Raw genomic sequence first — 19,311 nt, forward strand, 5'->3', positions numbered from 1 at the left:
GTGCTCTCTAGACCTGCATTTCTGGCTTTTATCGAGTTGGAGGCATCCTTTTCGGAGGCAACTGTCTGCAGTGTGAATGTAATGATCATGCCTCTGAGTGTGATATTAATGGGGTGTGTCTGGTGAGTAAAAGTACTTAAAACAAAGATTTATCAGCTGCTGTTATATAATCTGTTGACTTTGACATAGATTTATTATATGAAAATAAATCTGAAAATTATGTTAATCATATGTTATGGCTTTCACAGTCACCGTGTTAACATGTATGTGTATAAAATATTCTTATTCTTCCTCAGGACTGCTCTCACAACACTACAGGACCACACTGTAACCAGTGCCTGCCAGGTTACTATGGTGACCCAACGGAAGGCACCGAGGAAGACTGTCAACGATGTGCCTGCCCACTGACACTGGCGTCCAACAAGTGAGTTAGTGTGTGTCTGTGTGTGTCTGTGTATGTGTGTGTGTTAAAGAGAGAGAAGTCCTCATGGAATTCCAGTCCCTTGGATTCAAGGAATGTCTGTCAGAGAGCTGGAACGACTGGAGAAAACTCACCTTAAGAATCTTAACACTGCAGGACGCAATAAAAGATGTGCAAAATGTCAACTGTTCATTTTTATGTCCACAGCTTTAGTCCTACTTGTTCTCTGCGAGGTCCTGGAGAGGTCACATGTGACCAGTGTGAGCGAGGATACACAGGAGCCAAGTGTGAGAGGTAAACCTAGCACACTTATACCTGAACACAAGGCTGTATTCACTTCCTTTATCAGTCATGAGCCTTAATTAATCAGTGGGAAATTCACAAGCCAACTAAAATACGTGCTCATTTCCTGTGTGAGAAAACTGGATAGCTGTGAATTAATTAAGGATCTCGATAGGTTTTATTCCTATAAATCAAGATGTTTGGTTCACACAAGATGAGTTTGTTTGTTTCTGGAATAAGTTTGTAGTGGATGTGGATGTAAATTTAGGCTTTGTACCAGCTGTAGATTTCATTATAATGAGCAAACGAATCAACTGTAAACTCGCCCTTGTCTTTTCATAGACTTTCTTTTGTCTTCTAATGGGTGCTCAGTGAAGTTTGTACGAGGACAAAGTGATCTGACCCGTAGCAACTAAACGTTTGACACAATTTTTGAACGTTTTTATCAGATTCTATTTGCACACACAAATTAAATTTATGATGGTGTGTAACAGTGTTCAGGAAAGGAAAATCCTTCGGTATTTCGTACTACTCGTTTCTTTAGAGAGGAGAAAATCTGAGCAGAATCTGAAAAAGTATGAAAAGAAAATGTTTTCTATAGTTAAAAAAGCTTTAGAAACACCAAATATACTGGGAAACCTATCCAGGGTGCTTTCTGAATTCTGCAAAAACATGTTTTATTGGATGTAACACTCTTTGTATGTGCATCTCTACCTTCCTAGGTGTGCTAACGGATTTTATGGCAACCCGACCATCCCTGGTCAGAAATGCTCAGTGTGTGAGTGTAACGGGAACGTGGACCCGTCTGAACCAGGCTACTGTGACGCTATTACTGGCGAATGTTTAAAGTGTGTGAGACACACAGCAGGCAGACACTGTGAACGCTGCGAGGATGGTTACTATGGTGATGCTATTATAGCTAAGAACTGCCGAGGTATGTGCATGTGAAATTAGTTGACATCATCTTTTCACCAAACACAGAGACTGGATTTGATCGTGCTTTATTTAATTTGTGTACAACTTTTAAAAAATTATAATAAATAACTAGTGGTAAATAAAATGAGTATATAGTGCCATCCAGAGGACAATCATTGTATTGCAGGTCTTGGCAGTGTTTGTATTAGTCTGTCTTATTTCTTTATTGTTTTTTGTTTGTGTGTGTGTGTGTTTAGCCTGTGGCTGCCATGCTAACAGCTCAGTTTCCACTTTGTGTAACATTATAACGGGTCAGTGTGAGTGTAAAGCCAACGTGGAGGGAGACAACTGTGACCGCTGTCAGGTATGTTTAAGCTCTTCTGAGTGATGACTTTCTTATTGTTTTTTTCAAGTACTGTTTTAATTTAACTAGTATTTTAAGACCAATAGCTCTTTATAGTTACTGTAAAAAAAACCACACAAAATGGCTATGAAACGTGCATGGGAGGAATCATATTTTCTTGCACGTTCATTTGGATGGATGGAGGGAAATGCTGGTGGAAGAGGGCAGAGAATTTTTTTGGCGAGTAATCAGGCGTAAAAGGGGCACAGCTGTTCCTCAAGCTCGGTGTCAGATGCTTGGGCTGGGGTAAGTGGTGACAATTGAGTCCCAGGCAGTCTGAAGCTCCAGTGGGTTCCTTTTGGATGTGAAGCCTGACATTCGGCCAAAACAGATCTAATCGTGATGAATGACAGAGCTCACATTTGTTATTTGGATAATAATTGTTCACAGTTTGTTATGGCAAGCTGTTCTGTAGGGCATTTGTAAGCACATGTGACTCTCTCTCTCTCTTTCTATCTATGTGCTAGACAAAGCGTTTCATTTCTCTTGCTTACTTTGTCATTCATGGTAATGTTTGGCTGTTCTTTGTATCCATCAGGTCGGTTTCTTCGGTATCAACAGTGGCGATGGTTGCAGGGAGTGCAAATGTAATCAGTCAGGATCAGTATCAGAAGCATGTGATGAAGCTGGTCGGTGCCAGTGTACTATTGGTGTAGCTGGTGATAAATGTGACCGCTGCCTGCACGGCTACTACAATTTCACAGACGACGGCTGCACACGTGAGACTCCGCTTTCCGCATCACAGACACTAAAATAATTCAAGACAAGACCTTTGAGATCTGATCGACAGTTGTACTTAGTAAACTGTCTGCTCTTACATATAGCTTGCAACTGTGATCACACACATGGTAACTGCAATGCTGAGACAGGCGAGTGTATCTGCCCACCAAACACCAGAGGAGAGAAATGTGAAATATGTGACGACGATCACTGGGGTCATGATGGAGTGACTGGATGCAAGGTAACAAAAATGACCAGATTATTTAATTGGGCGTGAAAAACAGAATACTATGATTCTCATAAATCAGATTCCTGTTGGAGAAATGAAAGAAAATTAATAAAGGCATCTTCATTTTATCTAAATAATTGTATTGTTCAGTGCACGTATACACAAAACTCAATGTCTTTAATTAACCCTTGCATAATGACAGCATTCAATTTAACCAATGTTTGCTAAAACATTTGCCTGTAACTTTATGCTTTAATTATTTTTTCTTAACTGTGTTTATTGGCCAGTTAATGTAATGTAAGTTCTTTTTTTTGGAGTTTTGCATTTATAAATGCATATTAATCCTTCTGTTCATCCTCCCAGTCATGTGGATGCGATGCCGCCGGCTCAAACTCGTCTCAGTGTGACCTGCTCAGCGGTCAGTGCGTGTGTAGGCCACACTTCACTTCTCAGAAATGTGACCGTTGCACTCTAGGCTTTAGGAATTTCCCAGAGTGCACTGCATGCAACTGCAACGCTGACGGCACCCATGAGGAGTTTTGTGATGCAGAACTGGGAGTGTGTGGATGTGAAGACGACGGACGGTGTGTGTGCAAGGTAGTGTTACGGCACCCTCTTGTGTTAGCGCTGCTACTTGTGTGTTCCGTAAAAGGGAAATATCTGTGGGACTCATGTTTTATGTCCGGTTTTACTTCTTGTTATATAAGGATTATTTAGTTGTTTTTGGTAGGGATATTTATTTAGCTCCTATGTCTATATCTATTATGCAAATCTAAAATTGTGATTTCTATCAGATCTGATTTGAGATATTTTCTGATATACATGACTGATGAAAAAATGCATTTAGATTAAAATATTAACATTTAACTTTCCACACTTACTATTTTGGCAATTCTTGAAGTGAAAAGCAATATTGGAATATTAATAGATATTGAATGATAATTAAATCAGATAGATATCTCTCTTATTGCTCTTATGGCACGTGTACACGTTTACATTCTCCCTCTCTCCTTTCTCTCTTGCCTCTCAGGAGAATGTAGGTGGTGGTGGTTGTGATGAATGTAAAAGTGGGACATTTGGTCTGTGGAGGCAGAATCCAGCTGGATGCAGCCCCTGCTTCTGTTTTGGGGTCTCCTCCATCTGTGAGGAGCTTGGTGGGCTGGTCAGAGTGCCAGTGAGTACACTGTTTCTTTTATGATTCTACTATTCCTAACATGTACCATATGAAAGGAGGCTTTTTTTCATGTCTGTTATATATTTAACATAAAATTTCAAATTAGAACAAAGCCATAGTGCATAATGGAGCAGAAAGAAAAGGACGAATCAAAAGGATGTAACTACAGGTCAAAGCTTTTTCCTGGTGGTCTGTGTTGGTTTAAACAGAATATGTCCCAGCAAATGACACGATTGTCATAGATATACAACCCCTCTGGCTTATTGATTTTTGATTCAGTTCTCATTCTTGCATGAATTTAATTTCACACTTCAGACAGAGATCGCATATCAGACATGTAAAGGATGGTATTATGCCATGAAGTTACTACTACATGAAATTGGATTTAAAAAATGTCAGATTTGTTATGCATTCTGCTGTTCACACTGTTGTGTATAAAACAGTTTTAGTTTTATCTGCTGCTGGAGCGTAACCAAAAGTCTAATCATGTGTATCTTGAATAGGGTTGCACAATTTCGGGAATTTTCAAGGCTGGAAACTTTCCATGTGAATTAATGCCAATATATGGGAATTAACAGGAATATATGGGAATTAATGGGAATATATGGGAATAATGGGAATATATGGGAATTAATGGGAATACATGGGAATTAACAAGAATGTATGGGAATTAATGGGAATATATGGGAATTAACAAGAATGTATGGGAATTAATGGGAATATATGAGAATTAACAAGAATATATGGGAAGTAACAGGACTATATGGGAATTAACAGGAATATATGGGAATTAATGGAAATATATGGGAATTAATGGGACTATATGGGAATAAATGCATAAAAGGGAATTTAAAAAAATGCAGAGTTGCCTATAACAAGGAACTTAAATGTAGTTAAAAACAATCTTGCAGCATAATAAAGCAACAAGATTTAATGCATTTTAAGTTCCTCAGTCACTTGCACAAAGCACACTGCTTACTGGAGGGCCATTGAGGCCAAACCCCCTGCATGTACTTGTGTTCTTCCATAAGATGCACAGTAACACTTTATTTTAGGGTCATTTAACTAGTTGCTTATTAGCATGAATATTAATAGAATATGTGCTATTTATTAGTACTTATTAAGCACATATTAATGCCTTATTCTGCATGACCTTATTCTACATTCTTAATTGTACCCAATACCCAAACTTAATAACTACCTTACTAACTCTTAATAAGCAGTAGATTAGGAGTGTTATGACCAAACAAAATGTTTGTATATGATATAGTTTATATAAATACATTCCCTTAAATTTTCATTAAATTCCTGTAAAGTTTCCAATTTGGAATATTTCCAAAATTCCCCAGATTAAGTTCCTGTGGAAAGTCTCCGGAAATTTAATAGAAACTTTCCGCCCCTTTGCAACCCTAATCTTGAACAACACAAGCAAACATTATATTTGTGAGACAAAGGCATTTGTGCAGTATGAAAAAAATAACTAAATAACAGCCATCATCAATATAATTTGCACTGCAGATTGTTTGACAGCTCACTGGCATAAAATAATTCAATGCTATTATATTTAAACCCATTTCTTTTTGTTACTGTGTTTATTAGATAACAGCAGGGCTTACGACTGAGCGTCTACACGTAGTGAGCCAAAGTGACCTGCAAGGAACACTAGAGGGAGTTTATTACATAGCGGGAGAAATTCTGCTGGATGTGGCTCAGCTCCAGACTGGTTCAACTCTCACTGGACCTTATTACTGGCGATTGCCCCAACCTTTTCTGAGCAGCAAGGTACAACACAACACACCAGGACTGTCAGCTTCCTTTACAAATCAATTAAAGAGTTAATTATCCTATTCATTTTGTACTTTTTGGGATAGAGAAAACATTAGCACTACACTCTGCATTTGAATCATAATAAAATAAAAAACAGTTTTCTTAAAAGAAATTGTCATTTTATCTCGCAAACTATGAGCCGTATAGAAATAAAAATACGAATATCAAATGGCTTCGTATTACTATATTTGTGTACAACAGTGCCATTTTTAGATGCATATAATGGCATACATTGGCATTTAAATTGAAATAAAATATGAATATTAGAACATGCCTTAAATTGTAGAATTTGTTCTGGGTCAATAGAGTCAATGTAAAGTGTAAATGTACTGTTTGAGATATGATCTCTGCAGAACATTTGAGCTGATGTCTTGTTTTTCTGCGCAGCTGCTGTCCTATGGTGGTGAACTCTCATATACTGTAACCTTTGCTGCAATGGATGGATCAGGTCTATCTAATTATGAGCCTCAAGTGCTGATGAGGGGAGGACACCTGAGGAAGCTGGTGATTTACACCGACATGCCTGCTCCAGAGAATGGTGTCCGCACCACACAACGTGTCCCTCTCACAGAGGTGTGCTTCGTACACACACACAGACTGCAAGCAGAGTACATAGAACTGATCATGGAGGTGGGGTAATTAGGCAAATTCAAGGTTGTTTAGTAAACTAAAGAATTCATCTGTTTTTGCCTGGACAGCACAAGTGGAAGTACTTCAATGCAGTGTCTGAGAATGCTGTGAGTCACGAAGACTTCATGTCCATCTTGAGTAATGTGGAGTACATCATCATCAAAGCCTCATTCGGGACAGGACTCCAGCAAAGCAGGTCCTTTTTAAATCAATATGTTCTGCAATTGTAATAATCATGAATCTTTTTTCTTCAAATCTAAAATCAAATCTTTGTCTCTGTCCAGGATCTCAAATATCTCCATGGAGACAGCGGTGGATGTGGATGAATCTCCTGAGGGAATGGAGGTGGCCAGGCTGGTAGAGATATGTGAATGCCCTCCAGGCTATGCAGGCCTGTCCTGTCAGGTAACTCCAAGACTCCTGATGTCTTCACCTGTCTGTGGGGACTACTGTAGTTACACTAGCATTGTTTTCTGTACAGCCAAACGATACATACAACAACAACATTCCTGGTATTGAAGAATAAAGTCAAATTCTCACACTTGTTATATTACACCGCCCTTAATGATCAAAAGACATTTTATACTTGTTTATACATCTCACACGGGACATGTGACAACATGCATAAAACATATTAATCTATTTTACACAGTAGCAGAAATCCCACAGACGCACACGTTCTACACTGTAAACCTGATTCAGCATAGAAAAATAAACACATAAGAAACTTTGTATTTACTCTCAAATGATACCAAATTACTAGCCTTAAGTTACAAATGCTTTTGAGGAAATCCTTTCAGGCAATAGATATTTTTAATCCTTCGCTGAACAACTTCTATAATATTTCAATTAAACGGGTTTCGTTTGTTTTTCGATACCCAATGCCGTTCCTTTATGAGTATTATTATATCTTGAGTGTGTTTGTCTGTGCAAATTAACACTGTATGTGTGTGCATGTGTTTTGTAGGAATGTGCTCCAGGTTACTATAGGCAGCGAGTATCGGAGCTCAACATGAAGGGCAAGAATAGACCTATGATCCAGCCTTGTGTCCCCTGCCAGTGTAATAACCACAGCTTGGCATGTGACCTAGACACTGGCGAGTGCCTGGTAAGATCATATTTATATATTCCATATCTATCACGTTTGACCCTCACAGTTTATACTGCCTGTTTTATGTAGATGAATCTAATTGGTAGTAAAATACACAGAATAGTTTTTCCTGATTATTCCTTTTTTAATCAGGGCTGTCAGCACCACACAGCAGGAGAACACTGTAATATATGTGCCCCGGGGTATTATGGCCAGGTGAAGGGCTCCATCAGTGACTGCTCACTTTGTGCTTGTCCAATACAAAGCAACAGGTAACATGTCTCACTCCTAGACCCCAAAACACAACTGATTTATTATGTCAGTGTTTCCATTTGATTTGGCTAATAATATTAAATCCTCATTGCATATGAAATGCTTGAAGAATGTAATAATTGCTAGTAAAATAATAAGTGTAACAAATGGCCAGTGCACTAACTGTTGGTGGTGTATTTGTGCAGTTTTAGCCCCACATGTGTATTGGATGGTGTTGGTGATTACCACTGTAATGCCTGTAAACCAGGCTATGAAGGACGCTACTGTGAGAGGTGTTCACTGGGTTACTATGGTAACCCCTCACAACCCGGTGGGAAGTGTGAGGAGTGTGTGTGCGGCACGAGCGGCTCACTGCACAACCTTTGTGACGGACAAACGGGGAGGTGCGAGTGCAAACTTGGGTTCAGGGGTCATCTATGTGACCAGTGTGAGGACCGACATGTCCTCACTGATGATCAGTGTGTGTGTGAGTATCCCATACACCGTTTTATAACATTAGAACCATTTTTTAGTTCACAAGAACTTAAGTTTTTAATAAAGAAGATATTAGAAAAATATACAGTCCTTATTAAGCGTAAAGGTATGCTTAGTGATGGAAATGCCATAAAGAACATGAAAATAAACTAATAATGAATTAATTCTTTTTTTTTAGCATGCGATGATGAATGCACTGGGCTGCTGCTGGATGATGTAGATGCTATAGAAGCCTCAATACAGTCTCTGAACCTCAGTGGTGTCATTCTGGCTCCATACACCCTGTTGATCAGCCTGGAGAACCAGACCCATGAGCTTCGGGTGGGTGCACAGACATCACCACTTTTCTGATTATTAACCAATAAGAATTAGATATCATCTCATTTGTTAGTGTCTGCAGGATAAAATAATATTAAAAAAAACTACTACTAATGACTGTATTAAATATTGATGTTCATATAGACCAAGATGTCATCAGAGCTGAACTCAAGCTATCGGTTGAACGGGAGAGAGGAAGATGCAACACATCTCACTAAACAAGTGGATCAGCTACAACAAAAGGTTTTCCCATCACATCTTATGTCATATCTGACAGATGAGTGGATATACTCGGCAGATCTTTAAACAGCTTTCTTTCTTTCTTTTTAGGCTATGAACATATCCACTTTTAGCCACAATGTTTTGCGGGCTACTGAAGAGAGCGTTAATCACGGAAAAGGTCTTCTTGACCTGATTTCTAACCTTCATACTGCCATCCAAGGTACACGATCTCTGTATTCATTACTAGAAGTTTATATATATATATATATATATATATATATATATATATATATATATATATATATATATATATATATATATATATATAATGTGCTATTCATGTGAGGAAATGTTAACTCATGTGGCCTGGTTTTGCTTGGTCTAGTTGTGAAGGAGGATGTGAGCAATCTTAATGAGACGGTGAAAGAGGAGATGGAGGAAGGACGCAGTGCTGTTCTGCTGGAGCAGATGGAGGCCATTTTGGAGAATATTAGGGCTGTCGACTTGGTCAGCAGCAACAGCACTGCTGTAGAAGAACGCAGGTAAGCTATTTAATGTGCTTTATCATGGTGTTACTTTTACAACATTGGCTAGTTTAGATATCCAACCAATTTAAGCACACCGGATTATTTAAATGCATACTATATTATGTTTACAGTGCTTCAGTGGTGGTACTTGACAGCGTGCAAAAGGAAATAATGGAACCTTCCAATCAAACGGAGAATCTGAAGCACAACATCTCCACTAACTTAGCTAGGCATCACCAGCACCTCCAGTATGCACAGGAGCTCCTGAACACAGCCAAGAATCACACTAATCACACAGAACATCTTCTGATGAATATCCACACCAATCTGGAAGAGTACAAGGTGAGTTGATCTCATGTTCAGATGCTTGACTGTTGATTATGCTGGGATTCTTAGTTATGGGATGGATAAATGAGTAGTATGGGAATGTTTTGACAGATAACAAGGCATAACGTGAGCAGTCTGAATCAGTCTGTGGAGGCAAATTTGGAGGAAGCTCAGGATTTTTTGACTGATGCACTTCATATCGCCGAAGACATGCGCAATCTCACAGCGGTAAGGCCTGATATATTACTGTTATATTCACGCTGTTATATATTATACGCAGTTATCTTTGCAAAGTATATAGTACTCTAAGTGCTGTGTTGTGAAAATGTTCCAAACACACAGAATGTAATTCAAAGCTAATGTCCAATTTGTTTGACGGATGTTTGAAATGTTTGTTTGACGGATGTGGTTTTGAGTAAGACGTCACGTGATGTAGGTAGGTTGTTGCCGGTTTATAATGGCGTGATTATAACTGTGAGGATTTTATATGTCACTGGCTAATCAGAAGGTGGAGGAGGCTAAGGATGAGTTGCTGCAGTGGAGCCCCACTGTGAGGAAACATGTGGACACTCTAGTGATGGAGCTAACCAAAAGAGATGCTCTACAGTTAGTGTACAGTGCAGAGGACCATGCCCAAGCACTCAGGACAGAGGCACAGACAATCAACAGGTGTGTATCCATGAGAGAGAGAGAGAGAGAGAGAGAGAGAGAGAGAGAGAGAGAGAGAGAGAGAGAATGTTGAAATGTATTCCATTTACATAAGCTTTAATCATTTTGTAGAAAATTCAGACTTATATTTATTACACATTGTGCTATTGTGCCAAGTGTTACGAAGGTACATATGAAGGTCAGATATAAAAGACATTATAAAGTGTGTGTGACATCTTGTTTTGTTGTTGTGCAGTACTTTGTCTGGAGTTAGAGAAGCATCGCTGAATGCCACCACCACTTCCCGAGGAATCTCTGACATCAGCGACAACATCCATCAGGCGGAAAACGTGGCACTGTCCGTCAATCAGAATGCTAGTTACACCCTTAACCTGGTCAGTCAATTGAGGAGTTGTAAAATAATTCTTTAGCATGGTGAATAAAATCTTAGTTGTTAATCTAGTTTAAGAAAGAATGCAGCATCACGTGACTTGAATTCATGGAGTTTTTTTTTCTCACCACTTTTCTTAAAAGAGTCAACATTCAAACGAATCCTTAACTGAACTGGGGAAACAGGCTGTGCAGAGAAGCTTAAAGATTTTAAATGAAAGTGCAGATTTGAATACATACATTGAAGGCAAGTGGTCTCCTTCACACACACACACACACACACACACACACACACACACACACACACACACACACACAAATGACTATACCTTTTTTATGTTTATCCCATTTACCAGGGCTTGTGCTGAACACCAGTGCTGTAACTAGCAAGCTCAGTGTAATCACAACGAGTGTGCACAACTTCTCCCAGCTGCTCCCTGAGGCTCTCATCAACCTGAACAACCTGCCCAGTGGTAAGACTCCACACAGATATCAAACATAACCCCAGTGTCAGTTCCTGTCTCTCTGAGCAATGCTGTATATATTCCTGCTCATGCAACTGTTAGTGCAAACGTAAACATGCTAACATGTTAGAACACAGACAGCAGCCTGAGGGAAATGGTAGCTCAGTGGTTAAGGTGTTGGCCTAGTCATCAGAAGGTTATGAGTTCAGGTCCAATGTGCTACTGATGCTGTTCTCTTGATCAAGACCTATAAAAAAATACATAAATGTATGTTGTTCTAGATACGGGTGTCTGTCAAATGCCAGAAATCTATTGATTAATTAATTTTTACCATGTATATTATGGTCTTTATGTGTTATCTGAGTCAGAACTACTCTTTTTTTTTTGCAGGAAATAGGGAGCAGATTCTTGAGGCAAAGCAGCAAGCAGCCAATGCCAATGCCTCATTACAGAAAGCTCTAGAGCATTTGGAGGACTACCGCATAAAGCTAGAGGCATCATCTTCAGCTGTGAGCTCAGCCAACAGCAGCGCCGTCACTGTTAATATGATGGTTAAAGACTCTGAGGACACTGGTATGTTCCTAAATCAGTTACACTGGTGTACAAACCTTCAGTATACAGTACATTTACTCTGTATTAATTATTACTCTCTTTTATTAGCCAGTGCAGTTGAATCTAAGATAAAAGAGGCTCAGACACGGACAGAGAGACTCTTTGACAGGTTACAACCGCTGAAGATGCTGCGGGAGAACTTGAGCAGGAACCTGTCAGAGATAAAGGAGATGATCAATCAGGCCCGAAAGCAAGCAGCCTCGGTCAGTGCTATTAGGTTATATGAACAACATATCACATGATAGTTCTGAATAGTTCACTTTATTTAAGGTGATAAATCATCCACTAAAACTATTAAAAGGATTATTCCCTTGATGTCGGATCCTTTTTTTTTTGGAGCAGATCAAAGTTGCAGTGTCAGCAGATATGAACTGTGTGCGTTCATACAAACCAGAAATCACCTCCAGCAATTTCAACACACTCACCCTTACTGTGAAAACGACAGAACCAGACAACCTGCTCTTCTACATGGGTAGCAACTCAAGTGTAAGTCGTTAGGCTCCTATTAACTTTCTTTATTTTAATTTGAAGTTTTGGCAGTTGGGAGGGCACGGCGGCTTAGTGGTTAGCACGTTTGCCTCACACATCCAGGGTTGGAGGTTTCATTCTCGCCTCCGCCTCGGGGGTTTCCTCCGGGTACTCCGGTTTCCTCCCCCGGTCCAAAGACATGCATGGTAGGTTGATTGGCATCTCTGGAAAATTGTCCGTAGTGTGTGAGTGCGTGAGTGAACGAGAGAGTGTGTGCCCTGTGATGGGTTGGCACTCCGTCCAGGGTGTATCCTGCCTCGATACCCAATGACGCCTGAGATAGGCACAGGCTCCCCGTGACCTGAGAAGTTCGGTTAAGCGGTAGAAAATGAATGAATGAATGAATGTTTTTGGAGTTTAGTTACTAATTGAGTCGTTATGTCATTTTCAGGTGGATTTCATGGCTCTTGAGATGAGGCATGGAAAAGTGGCCTTTCTGTGGGATTCAGGCTCAGGCCTCACTAAACTGGAGTTCCCTAACCTGCAGATAAACAACAACAAATGGCACAGAATTAATGCCACTCGGTATGTTTTGCACTTTGTATTTGCTACATGCAGTTCTTCAACCTAATATACTGTAGCTAGAGATAATGCAATTCAGCGACATCTCAAGTCTTAGTTATTCAGTTTCAAGCCTGGGAAATAGTTACTGGGAAATTTATTCCACCGATTCAAGTGCACTGTTTCGATACTGTGCGCTGAACTTTTTTGTAAAATGTCCATTACTGATGATGTCTTTGGCACCAACATGGGTTTCAGCAGTTTTGGTAGTAGAGAAATAAATTATACATATTATACAATGTACAGTAAATACATTGCAGGGTATTCACTGAATAAATAACAAAATGAATATATGAAGCGGCTTTTTATAGCTGCTATATTTACCTCAAACTACTAGATGACGTTATGCTCGTTTTGGTCAATGTGACAACACTAATGACTACTGTTTCAGGATTTTATTACTCCAATCGTAGCTCATTATTGTATCGAAATGAGAGAAACCTTGAAAGTTACCTTGCAGTTCAGAGTGTTGCCACAACTGGATTAGAGCAGATTAGCAGTTAGTAGCAGATTAGTTAGTTTATTGTGCTGTTGTTTTGTAGATTCGGAAGGCAAGGCTCCCTCAGCGTTCAGCAGTTGGACTCAGAGCCGATGCCCCCAGTCAAGACAACAGCGCCAGGTTCATCCACACTCATGGAAGTCAACAAATCCACATGGGTGTTTGTGGGAGGGCTGGGTGGACAGGTTAAGGTATGCAGCATGGCTTTAAACTTAAAATAAAGAGTTCATGTGTGTGTTATATTCATTCGACTTATATTTTTTCATTTTGTATCTTCCAAGAAATCTTCAGCAGTGAAGATGACTCACTTTACAGGATGTATTGGTGAAGCATCTCTGAATGAGAAGAACATCGGGCTCTGGAATTACGCTGAAAGGGAAGGGAGCTGCGGTGGTTGCTTTATGAGGTAATGTCTGATTACGTGGTGGTACAGTCATATAAATGTCAGTGTTATAAAACGTCTGAAACATTAAGATAGCTTTATAGTACAGCTTGTGCCCATTTTATGTTTACTAATCGGTGCTTGTGGTTGCGACGTATTGTGATTTTTAGGCCGCAGACAGAGGAGACCTCTTTCCACTTTGATGGCAGTGGATATTCGGTGGTAGTGAAGAATCTGCGTCCCACATCCACAAGCATCGTTATGTTCTTCAAAACTCTTTCTCCTAACGGCCTGCTGCTCTACCTGGCTTCCAACGGCACTGTATGTTCCCTGTAATAGTCAATACCTATAAAACCTTTACATTGCTCCAGCTTCACAGCGTCTCCGGTTAGTGTTTGAGCCTTGTACATCAGTCACACATTATCGTTTATTTGTTTTGGATTTTTCGCAGAGAGACTTCTTGTCCATTGAATTGGTAGAAGGTAAAGTGCACATGACCTTTGAACTGGGCTCTGGACCTCTCACATTGACCTCCACAAAAGTGTACAATACAGGAGTATGGTACAAGATTGCCCTGAATCGCAACAAACGCAAAGGTATTGCAGTATTTAATTACATCTTTATGTTACACATCAATGTTATTAAGCATGATTTAAACAGGTGCAGTGTTATTAGACGGTTTATAATTCAGTCCCAGTGCATTTTTAGAAAAGGACTATAAAGCCTTGAGGATTTCTCATCCATGTCATAACAGATACTGAATCAATTTTGTCTGCAGGCTATTTATCCATAATGACCGCAGACACCCCATCAGAGAGAGAGATCATGGAGGCAGAGTCTCCTGGAACTGCCTCTGACCTCAACCGATCAGATCTGGACCCTATATACATTGGTGGGCTGCCTGCATCCAGGCCAATCAGGTAATGTACAGTATAGAGAGGTTTATACTGTACAGCACTTCTTTATATAATGTATGATATGTTAGATTCGATCCATTAATTTTGTATATTCTTAAAAATAAACTCTTTATGTCTTCACTCTTTCAGGAGGCAGGTTGTTGCACGCTCATACGTGGGCTGTATCAAGAATGTTGAAATAGCACGCACAAACTTTGACCTCCTGAGAGAAGCCTTCAGCGTAAAGAAAGGCTGCATTCTAAAGGTAAGATGCCAGACTGAATAATGGGATGCTTTTAAAGTTGGTAGTTCACACTAGAAGCTTAAATTTATCTCTCCCCTGCCTTGAGGCATGTGCATGTTAATTAACTTAAACTATGTCAGATATTACAGAAATGAAATTCACTGCTATCCACTGCTACACATTACAGATGTTGGCCACTGGATGGCAGTCTGTGCTTGTTGATTAAGGTAGCGAAACTTTGTAAATGCAAATGTAAAATGTAAAACAAATATAGCTTCAGATGCTCTGTAGATGAATTTCACAGTATGCTATACACATCGCAAGATTCTTTGCTAACAACATGGCAACAAAAATGCACTGATTCACAAAAAAAGGGTTTATTTATCTTATCTTATTCAACTTTTACAAAATGTTACTTGTTCCTTTGAGAAACAACTGGACTGGTCAGCATGAGAGCCATATTGAAGATAATCGATATTAATTTTATATTGTCATATTGACCAGTCCTAGGTCTCAGCAACAGGCTGTCTGAGGTGATGCAATATCTAAGGTCAATTTTGTTTCAAGCTGGAATGTAGAAATGAACTATTCAGGGTTACTCTAGGCTGTGTGAAGCCTTTGTGATGATTATCTCTGTGTGTGTGTGTGTGTGTGTGTGTGTGTGTGTGTGTGTGTGTGTGTGTGTGTGTGTGTGTGTGTGTGTGTGTGTTGCAGCCTATCCGCAGCGTGTCTGTGCTGGGTGGGGGATATGTGCAGATGCCTGAAGTCACCGTTGGTCCTCATAGCGAACTCATGAGCAGCTTCTCCAGCAGAAACAGCAGTGGTCTTATCCTGGCAGGCTTCAGCTCAGCCAGTGGCCACAAACGCAGACACACACAGCAGGTATAAACGCAAGCTAAACTCCAAACACTTCTCTACAATATCAGTATCAGTGCTAAAGAGCATGAATTACATCTATATATCGATCTTTAGCACACAAAGTGTTTTATTTCTTTCTTTTTTTTTTTTTTTAGATTTTTATAATTATTGTGGTCCCTTTGAGATTTAATTCCAGTAGCTGCTTTAAGCTTATAATGAGAGGGATGTGGTGAGGTAGTGGGATACAGAAATGCAATTAACAGAGCTCTCTCTCTGTCTCGCTCTCTCTCTCTGTCTCTCTAGCCGTTCCTGGCTGTGATGCTGGTGTCAGGCAGAGTAGAAGTCCACATCAGCATGGTGGAGGGAGGAGGAATGTACAAAGCTGTTGTCAAATCCCAAAATGGCACATTCAGTGATGGACAGGAGCACTCCCTCATCCTGCAGAGGAACAAAAGGTCTGAACCCATCACCAAAGACTCATGTTGCCTTCTGAAGAACTTTTTAATATAGATTACAATAAAAATAAAAATATAAGCTCCCATATGGTGCAATGGCCTAAGGTTTCAGGATATCAGTGAAAGACTGGCCTTACTCCTTCAACTGTCAATCAGAGTTGTATTAGACAATGTGTCTGTCTGTTAGTTCATATATCAGTAAATCAAATCAGTGTTTGTCTGTGAGTTTTTTAGTTTTTTCTCATCTGCTAGTGTTTACTGTTGCATACAATAAGAGAACTCTACAGTATGATTATCTGTACTGATGCAGGTTAGCATTAATTATTTTGTTTATGGTACATGGTATATATTTTGATACAGGACATTGACAGTGTATGTTGACGAGGACCAGCAGGAAACAGTAAGGCTGGGTTTACCTTCAGAGAAAATTCTTACTCTGAGTAATTTCTACATCGGAGGCGTTCCTCCAGGAGAGGTCACTGGAACGCTCGTCTCCACCGCATCGTTCTATGGCTGCATCAGGAACATGGCTGTGGACACCATGTGAGTTATGGACACTCTGTTCTATCCTAAAACAACCATCCGAAGCAGTTTTGCATTTACAACCATGTGCATTTCCTTTAGGAAGGGAAATTGTCTTGCTGTTTGCCTAGAATTCAGAAATCTTTATTCGGAAACTAAATTGCTGATCCAGTTTACAATGTTTAAGGAAGCAAATCACGCTGAGGCAACGCTATTGTCAATCATTCACAGTTCAGCCTTAAATTCTGTTGTGCTGGTTCAGAGATCATTAGGAACACATACTGTCGTTGTTTTCAACTATTTTGGTCTTTTCTATTTTCTATTTTTGTACTTAAATGTTATGTTTTTCTAGCAATTTCCATACATTTATTTCTTTTTGTTAAATATTAATGTTCTTCAACAGTAAAGTACAGTAATTCTTAACATTACATGGCACTAAATGAACATAATTTACCACAGTTCAACTCTAAATAAGCAAAAAACTTATTATGTATAACTTAAAATGCTTATTAACAGATAATTTTAACTAAGTACATGTATCACACAACAAAGTATTAGGAAATAAAAGTTGCAGATGTTTCTGGAACATATATGTGATGGTTGTCGCACTGTACTGATGTCTGGCCAAGATGATTAACTGCTTTACAGACGTATTTATGACATGCTGTACCAAGTAGTGAGATTCCTTACATACCAAAGTTTTCTATCAACTAAATGATCTGAGTCACTGGAACAGAATGATTCAGAAATATTTTTTTAGTATGTAAGTTGCATGGTCGGCCAATACGTAATGTAAAGGGTATGTGTGTGTGTGTGTGTGTGTGTGTGTGTGTGTGTGTGTGTGTGTGTGTGTGTGTGTGTGTGTGCGTGTGTGTGTTAGGCTGTTGGACCTGTCAGGAGCAATAAAGTATGAGGGAGTAGACATGGACAGCTGCCTGCTGGAGGAGCGTCCTAAACGCCTGCTTCTGCCAGACGAGGGAGACGTGGAGCCTGAGCCCACTGCTGGCCCGGACCAAAGACCCCTGTCACCTCCCAGTGAACACAGTGCTGTTACACCAGGAGCCACCACTGTGAGTGTGCATTAACACACACACACACACACACACACACACACACACACACACACACACACACACACACACACACACACACACTACTGTTTAAGTGGGGGGTGTAAAAATAAAATAAATAAAAAGACCACCTATTAAAAGGACAACATTTGGACCTAAGAGGCACAATGCTGTAAACAGTATTAAAGATTTAGCTGAAATTTGGCAGCAGCTTCCTAAAATCCTCAATTTTCTAATTTTATCATTTCATTTGTTTGGATAGTGGATTGGGTTTGGATTAGGAAAGCTTTACTTTCCCAAATCATTTTTGGATCTAATCCCCAATGACGCACATTTTAGCAGAAGCCTACTGAGACGGAGTGAAACACGTGAAAGAGTTTAACACCGTATTAAGTATTTATATCCACAATTCATTTTGGTGTCAATGTGGATAAGTAGCTGTTCCTGGTGAATATAAATACATGCGTGTGCGTGGTGTGTAAAATCACAGAGACAATACTGAGTGAGTAATGGTGATGTATAGTAAACAATGCATAGAATGCAACGCTTCACTATGTACTATTTCAGTCACTAGTATTTCTAGAGAAAACTACAGCTAAGGTATGTAGACGCTCTGTCACATGCCATAGATTCCAGTGTGTTTTGTCAAAACAAGACTCATCTATGTGTAAGTGATATGTGATCATGTTGCACATTGGCATGGACTAATATGGACTAATATGGTACTTGTACTTCCTTAGTGCGCTGCCAGCGACAACACAGAAAGTATCCCAGATGTACATCAGCTTGGATTCTCCAAAAACAGTTACATGATGTTCAGCTTCAAGAATAAAACAGTCAGGTCGAGGTAAGCATTCGAAGGATTTAAAGAAATCCTTTTATACGATCCAGTATATATTAATTTCATCCACATTTAAAGCATAAAGGGGATGGAGGGTTAAATACATTATGGATCACTGAGACAAAGTTTAACTACAAACCAAACTGATGGCTTTATTATCAGATCAATGGCATGACTTGTTAAATCCCTTCATGAAGAATATACAAGTTCTTTGTCCTCTTTGTTGTGCTTTAGTCTGCCATTCCATCAAGTATAGTCTCTGATTTTTAGCTTGAATCCTACAGGTATTTATTCATGAACAGTATAGAGAACATGACCTCATATGTTTACTTGTGTATTATTCAGGAGGCCTGAGCCTGAACCTCACAAACTTTTACAAACGTTTACATCCAGTCCTGTTCTCAGCTATGGCCCAGTGCACCAAAATCAAGTCCTTCCCAAGAATTCTGGGGTTTGGATAAATCACTAAACAGTTAATCGGTACTTCACGGCTCTTGCGCCAATATGAA

General features: G+C 39.6%; 1 protein-coding gene across 2 annotated transcripts in view; it reads left to right on the forward strand.

Annotated features, from left to right (window-relative positions):
* lama1 (laminin, alpha 1) overlaps positions 1 to 19,311 on the forward strand; it is a 39,558-nt gene that overhangs the window by 17,236 nt on the left and 3,011 nt on the right. For both annotated transcript variants that reach the window (XM_027149932.2, XM_047811421.1), the window contains 41 exons: positions 12 to 122; positions 297 to 424; positions 629 to 715; positions 1,426 to 1,637; positions 1,876 to 1,982; positions 2,560 to 2,740; positions 2,846 to 2,982; positions 3,334 to 3,567; positions 4,001 to 4,144; positions 5,744 to 5,926; positions 6,359 to 6,544; positions 6,670 to 6,797; positions 6,886 to 7,006; positions 7,569 to 7,709; positions 7,845 to 7,963; positions 8,150 to 8,430; positions 8,617 to 8,759; positions 8,901 to 8,999; positions 9,087 to 9,198; positions 9,364 to 9,520; positions 9,637 to 9,847; positions 9,944 to 10,060; positions 10,338 to 10,501; positions 10,737 to 10,875; positions 11,015 to 11,117; positions 11,227 to 11,343; positions 11,725 to 11,907; positions 11,995 to 12,149; positions 12,289 to 12,432; positions 12,866 to 12,999; positions 13,578 to 13,725; positions 13,816 to 13,940; positions 14,087 to 14,237; positions 14,368 to 14,512; positions 14,695 to 14,836; positions 14,963 to 15,077; positions 15,771 to 15,938; positions 16,218 to 16,369; positions 16,730 to 16,912; positions 17,772 to 17,961; positions 18,702 to 18,808. In XM_027149932.2, the coding sequence (XP_027005733.2) occupies positions 12 to 122; positions 297 to 424; positions 629 to 715; positions 1,426 to 1,637; positions 1,876 to 1,982; positions 2,560 to 2,740; positions 2,846 to 2,982; positions 3,334 to 3,567; positions 4,001 to 4,144; positions 5,744 to 5,926; positions 6,359 to 6,544; positions 6,670 to 6,797; positions 6,886 to 7,006; positions 7,569 to 7,709; positions 7,845 to 7,963; positions 8,150 to 8,430; positions 8,617 to 8,759; positions 8,901 to 8,999; positions 9,087 to 9,198; positions 9,364 to 9,520; positions 9,637 to 9,847; positions 9,944 to 10,060; positions 10,338 to 10,501; positions 10,737 to 10,875; positions 11,015 to 11,117; positions 11,227 to 11,343; positions 11,725 to 11,907; positions 11,995 to 12,149; positions 12,289 to 12,432; positions 12,866 to 12,999; positions 13,578 to 13,725; positions 13,816 to 13,940; positions 14,087 to 14,237; positions 14,368 to 14,512; positions 14,695 to 14,836; positions 14,963 to 15,077; positions 15,771 to 15,938; positions 16,218 to 16,369; positions 16,730 to 16,912; positions 17,772 to 17,961; positions 18,702 to 18,808 (6,104 nt within the window). The remainder of the gene's footprint in view (positions 1 to 11; positions 123 to 296; positions 425 to 628; positions 716 to 1,425; positions 1,638 to 1,875; positions 1,983 to 2,559; positions 2,741 to 2,845; positions 2,983 to 3,333; positions 3,568 to 4,000; positions 4,145 to 5,743; positions 5,927 to 6,358; positions 6,545 to 6,669; positions 6,798 to 6,885; positions 7,007 to 7,568; positions 7,710 to 7,844; positions 7,964 to 8,149; positions 8,431 to 8,616; positions 8,760 to 8,900; positions 9,000 to 9,086; positions 9,199 to 9,363; positions 9,521 to 9,636; positions 9,848 to 9,943; positions 10,061 to 10,337; positions 10,502 to 10,736; positions 10,876 to 11,014; positions 11,118 to 11,226; positions 11,344 to 11,724; positions 11,908 to 11,994; positions 12,150 to 12,288; positions 12,433 to 12,865; positions 13,000 to 13,577; positions 13,726 to 13,815; positions 13,941 to 14,086; positions 14,238 to 14,367; positions 14,513 to 14,694; positions 14,837 to 14,962; positions 15,078 to 15,770; positions 15,939 to 16,217; positions 16,370 to 16,729; positions 16,913 to 17,771; positions 17,962 to 18,701; positions 18,809 to 19,311) is intronic.

Source organism: Tachysurus fulvidraco, chromosome 3, assembly GCF_022655615.1.
Source record: "Tachysurus fulvidraco isolate hzauxx_2018 chromosome 3, HZAU_PFXX_2.0, whole genome shotgun sequence".
NCBI classification, from domain to species: Eukaryota; Metazoa; Chordata; class Actinopteri; order Siluriformes; family Bagridae; genus Tachysurus; species Tachysurus fulvidraco.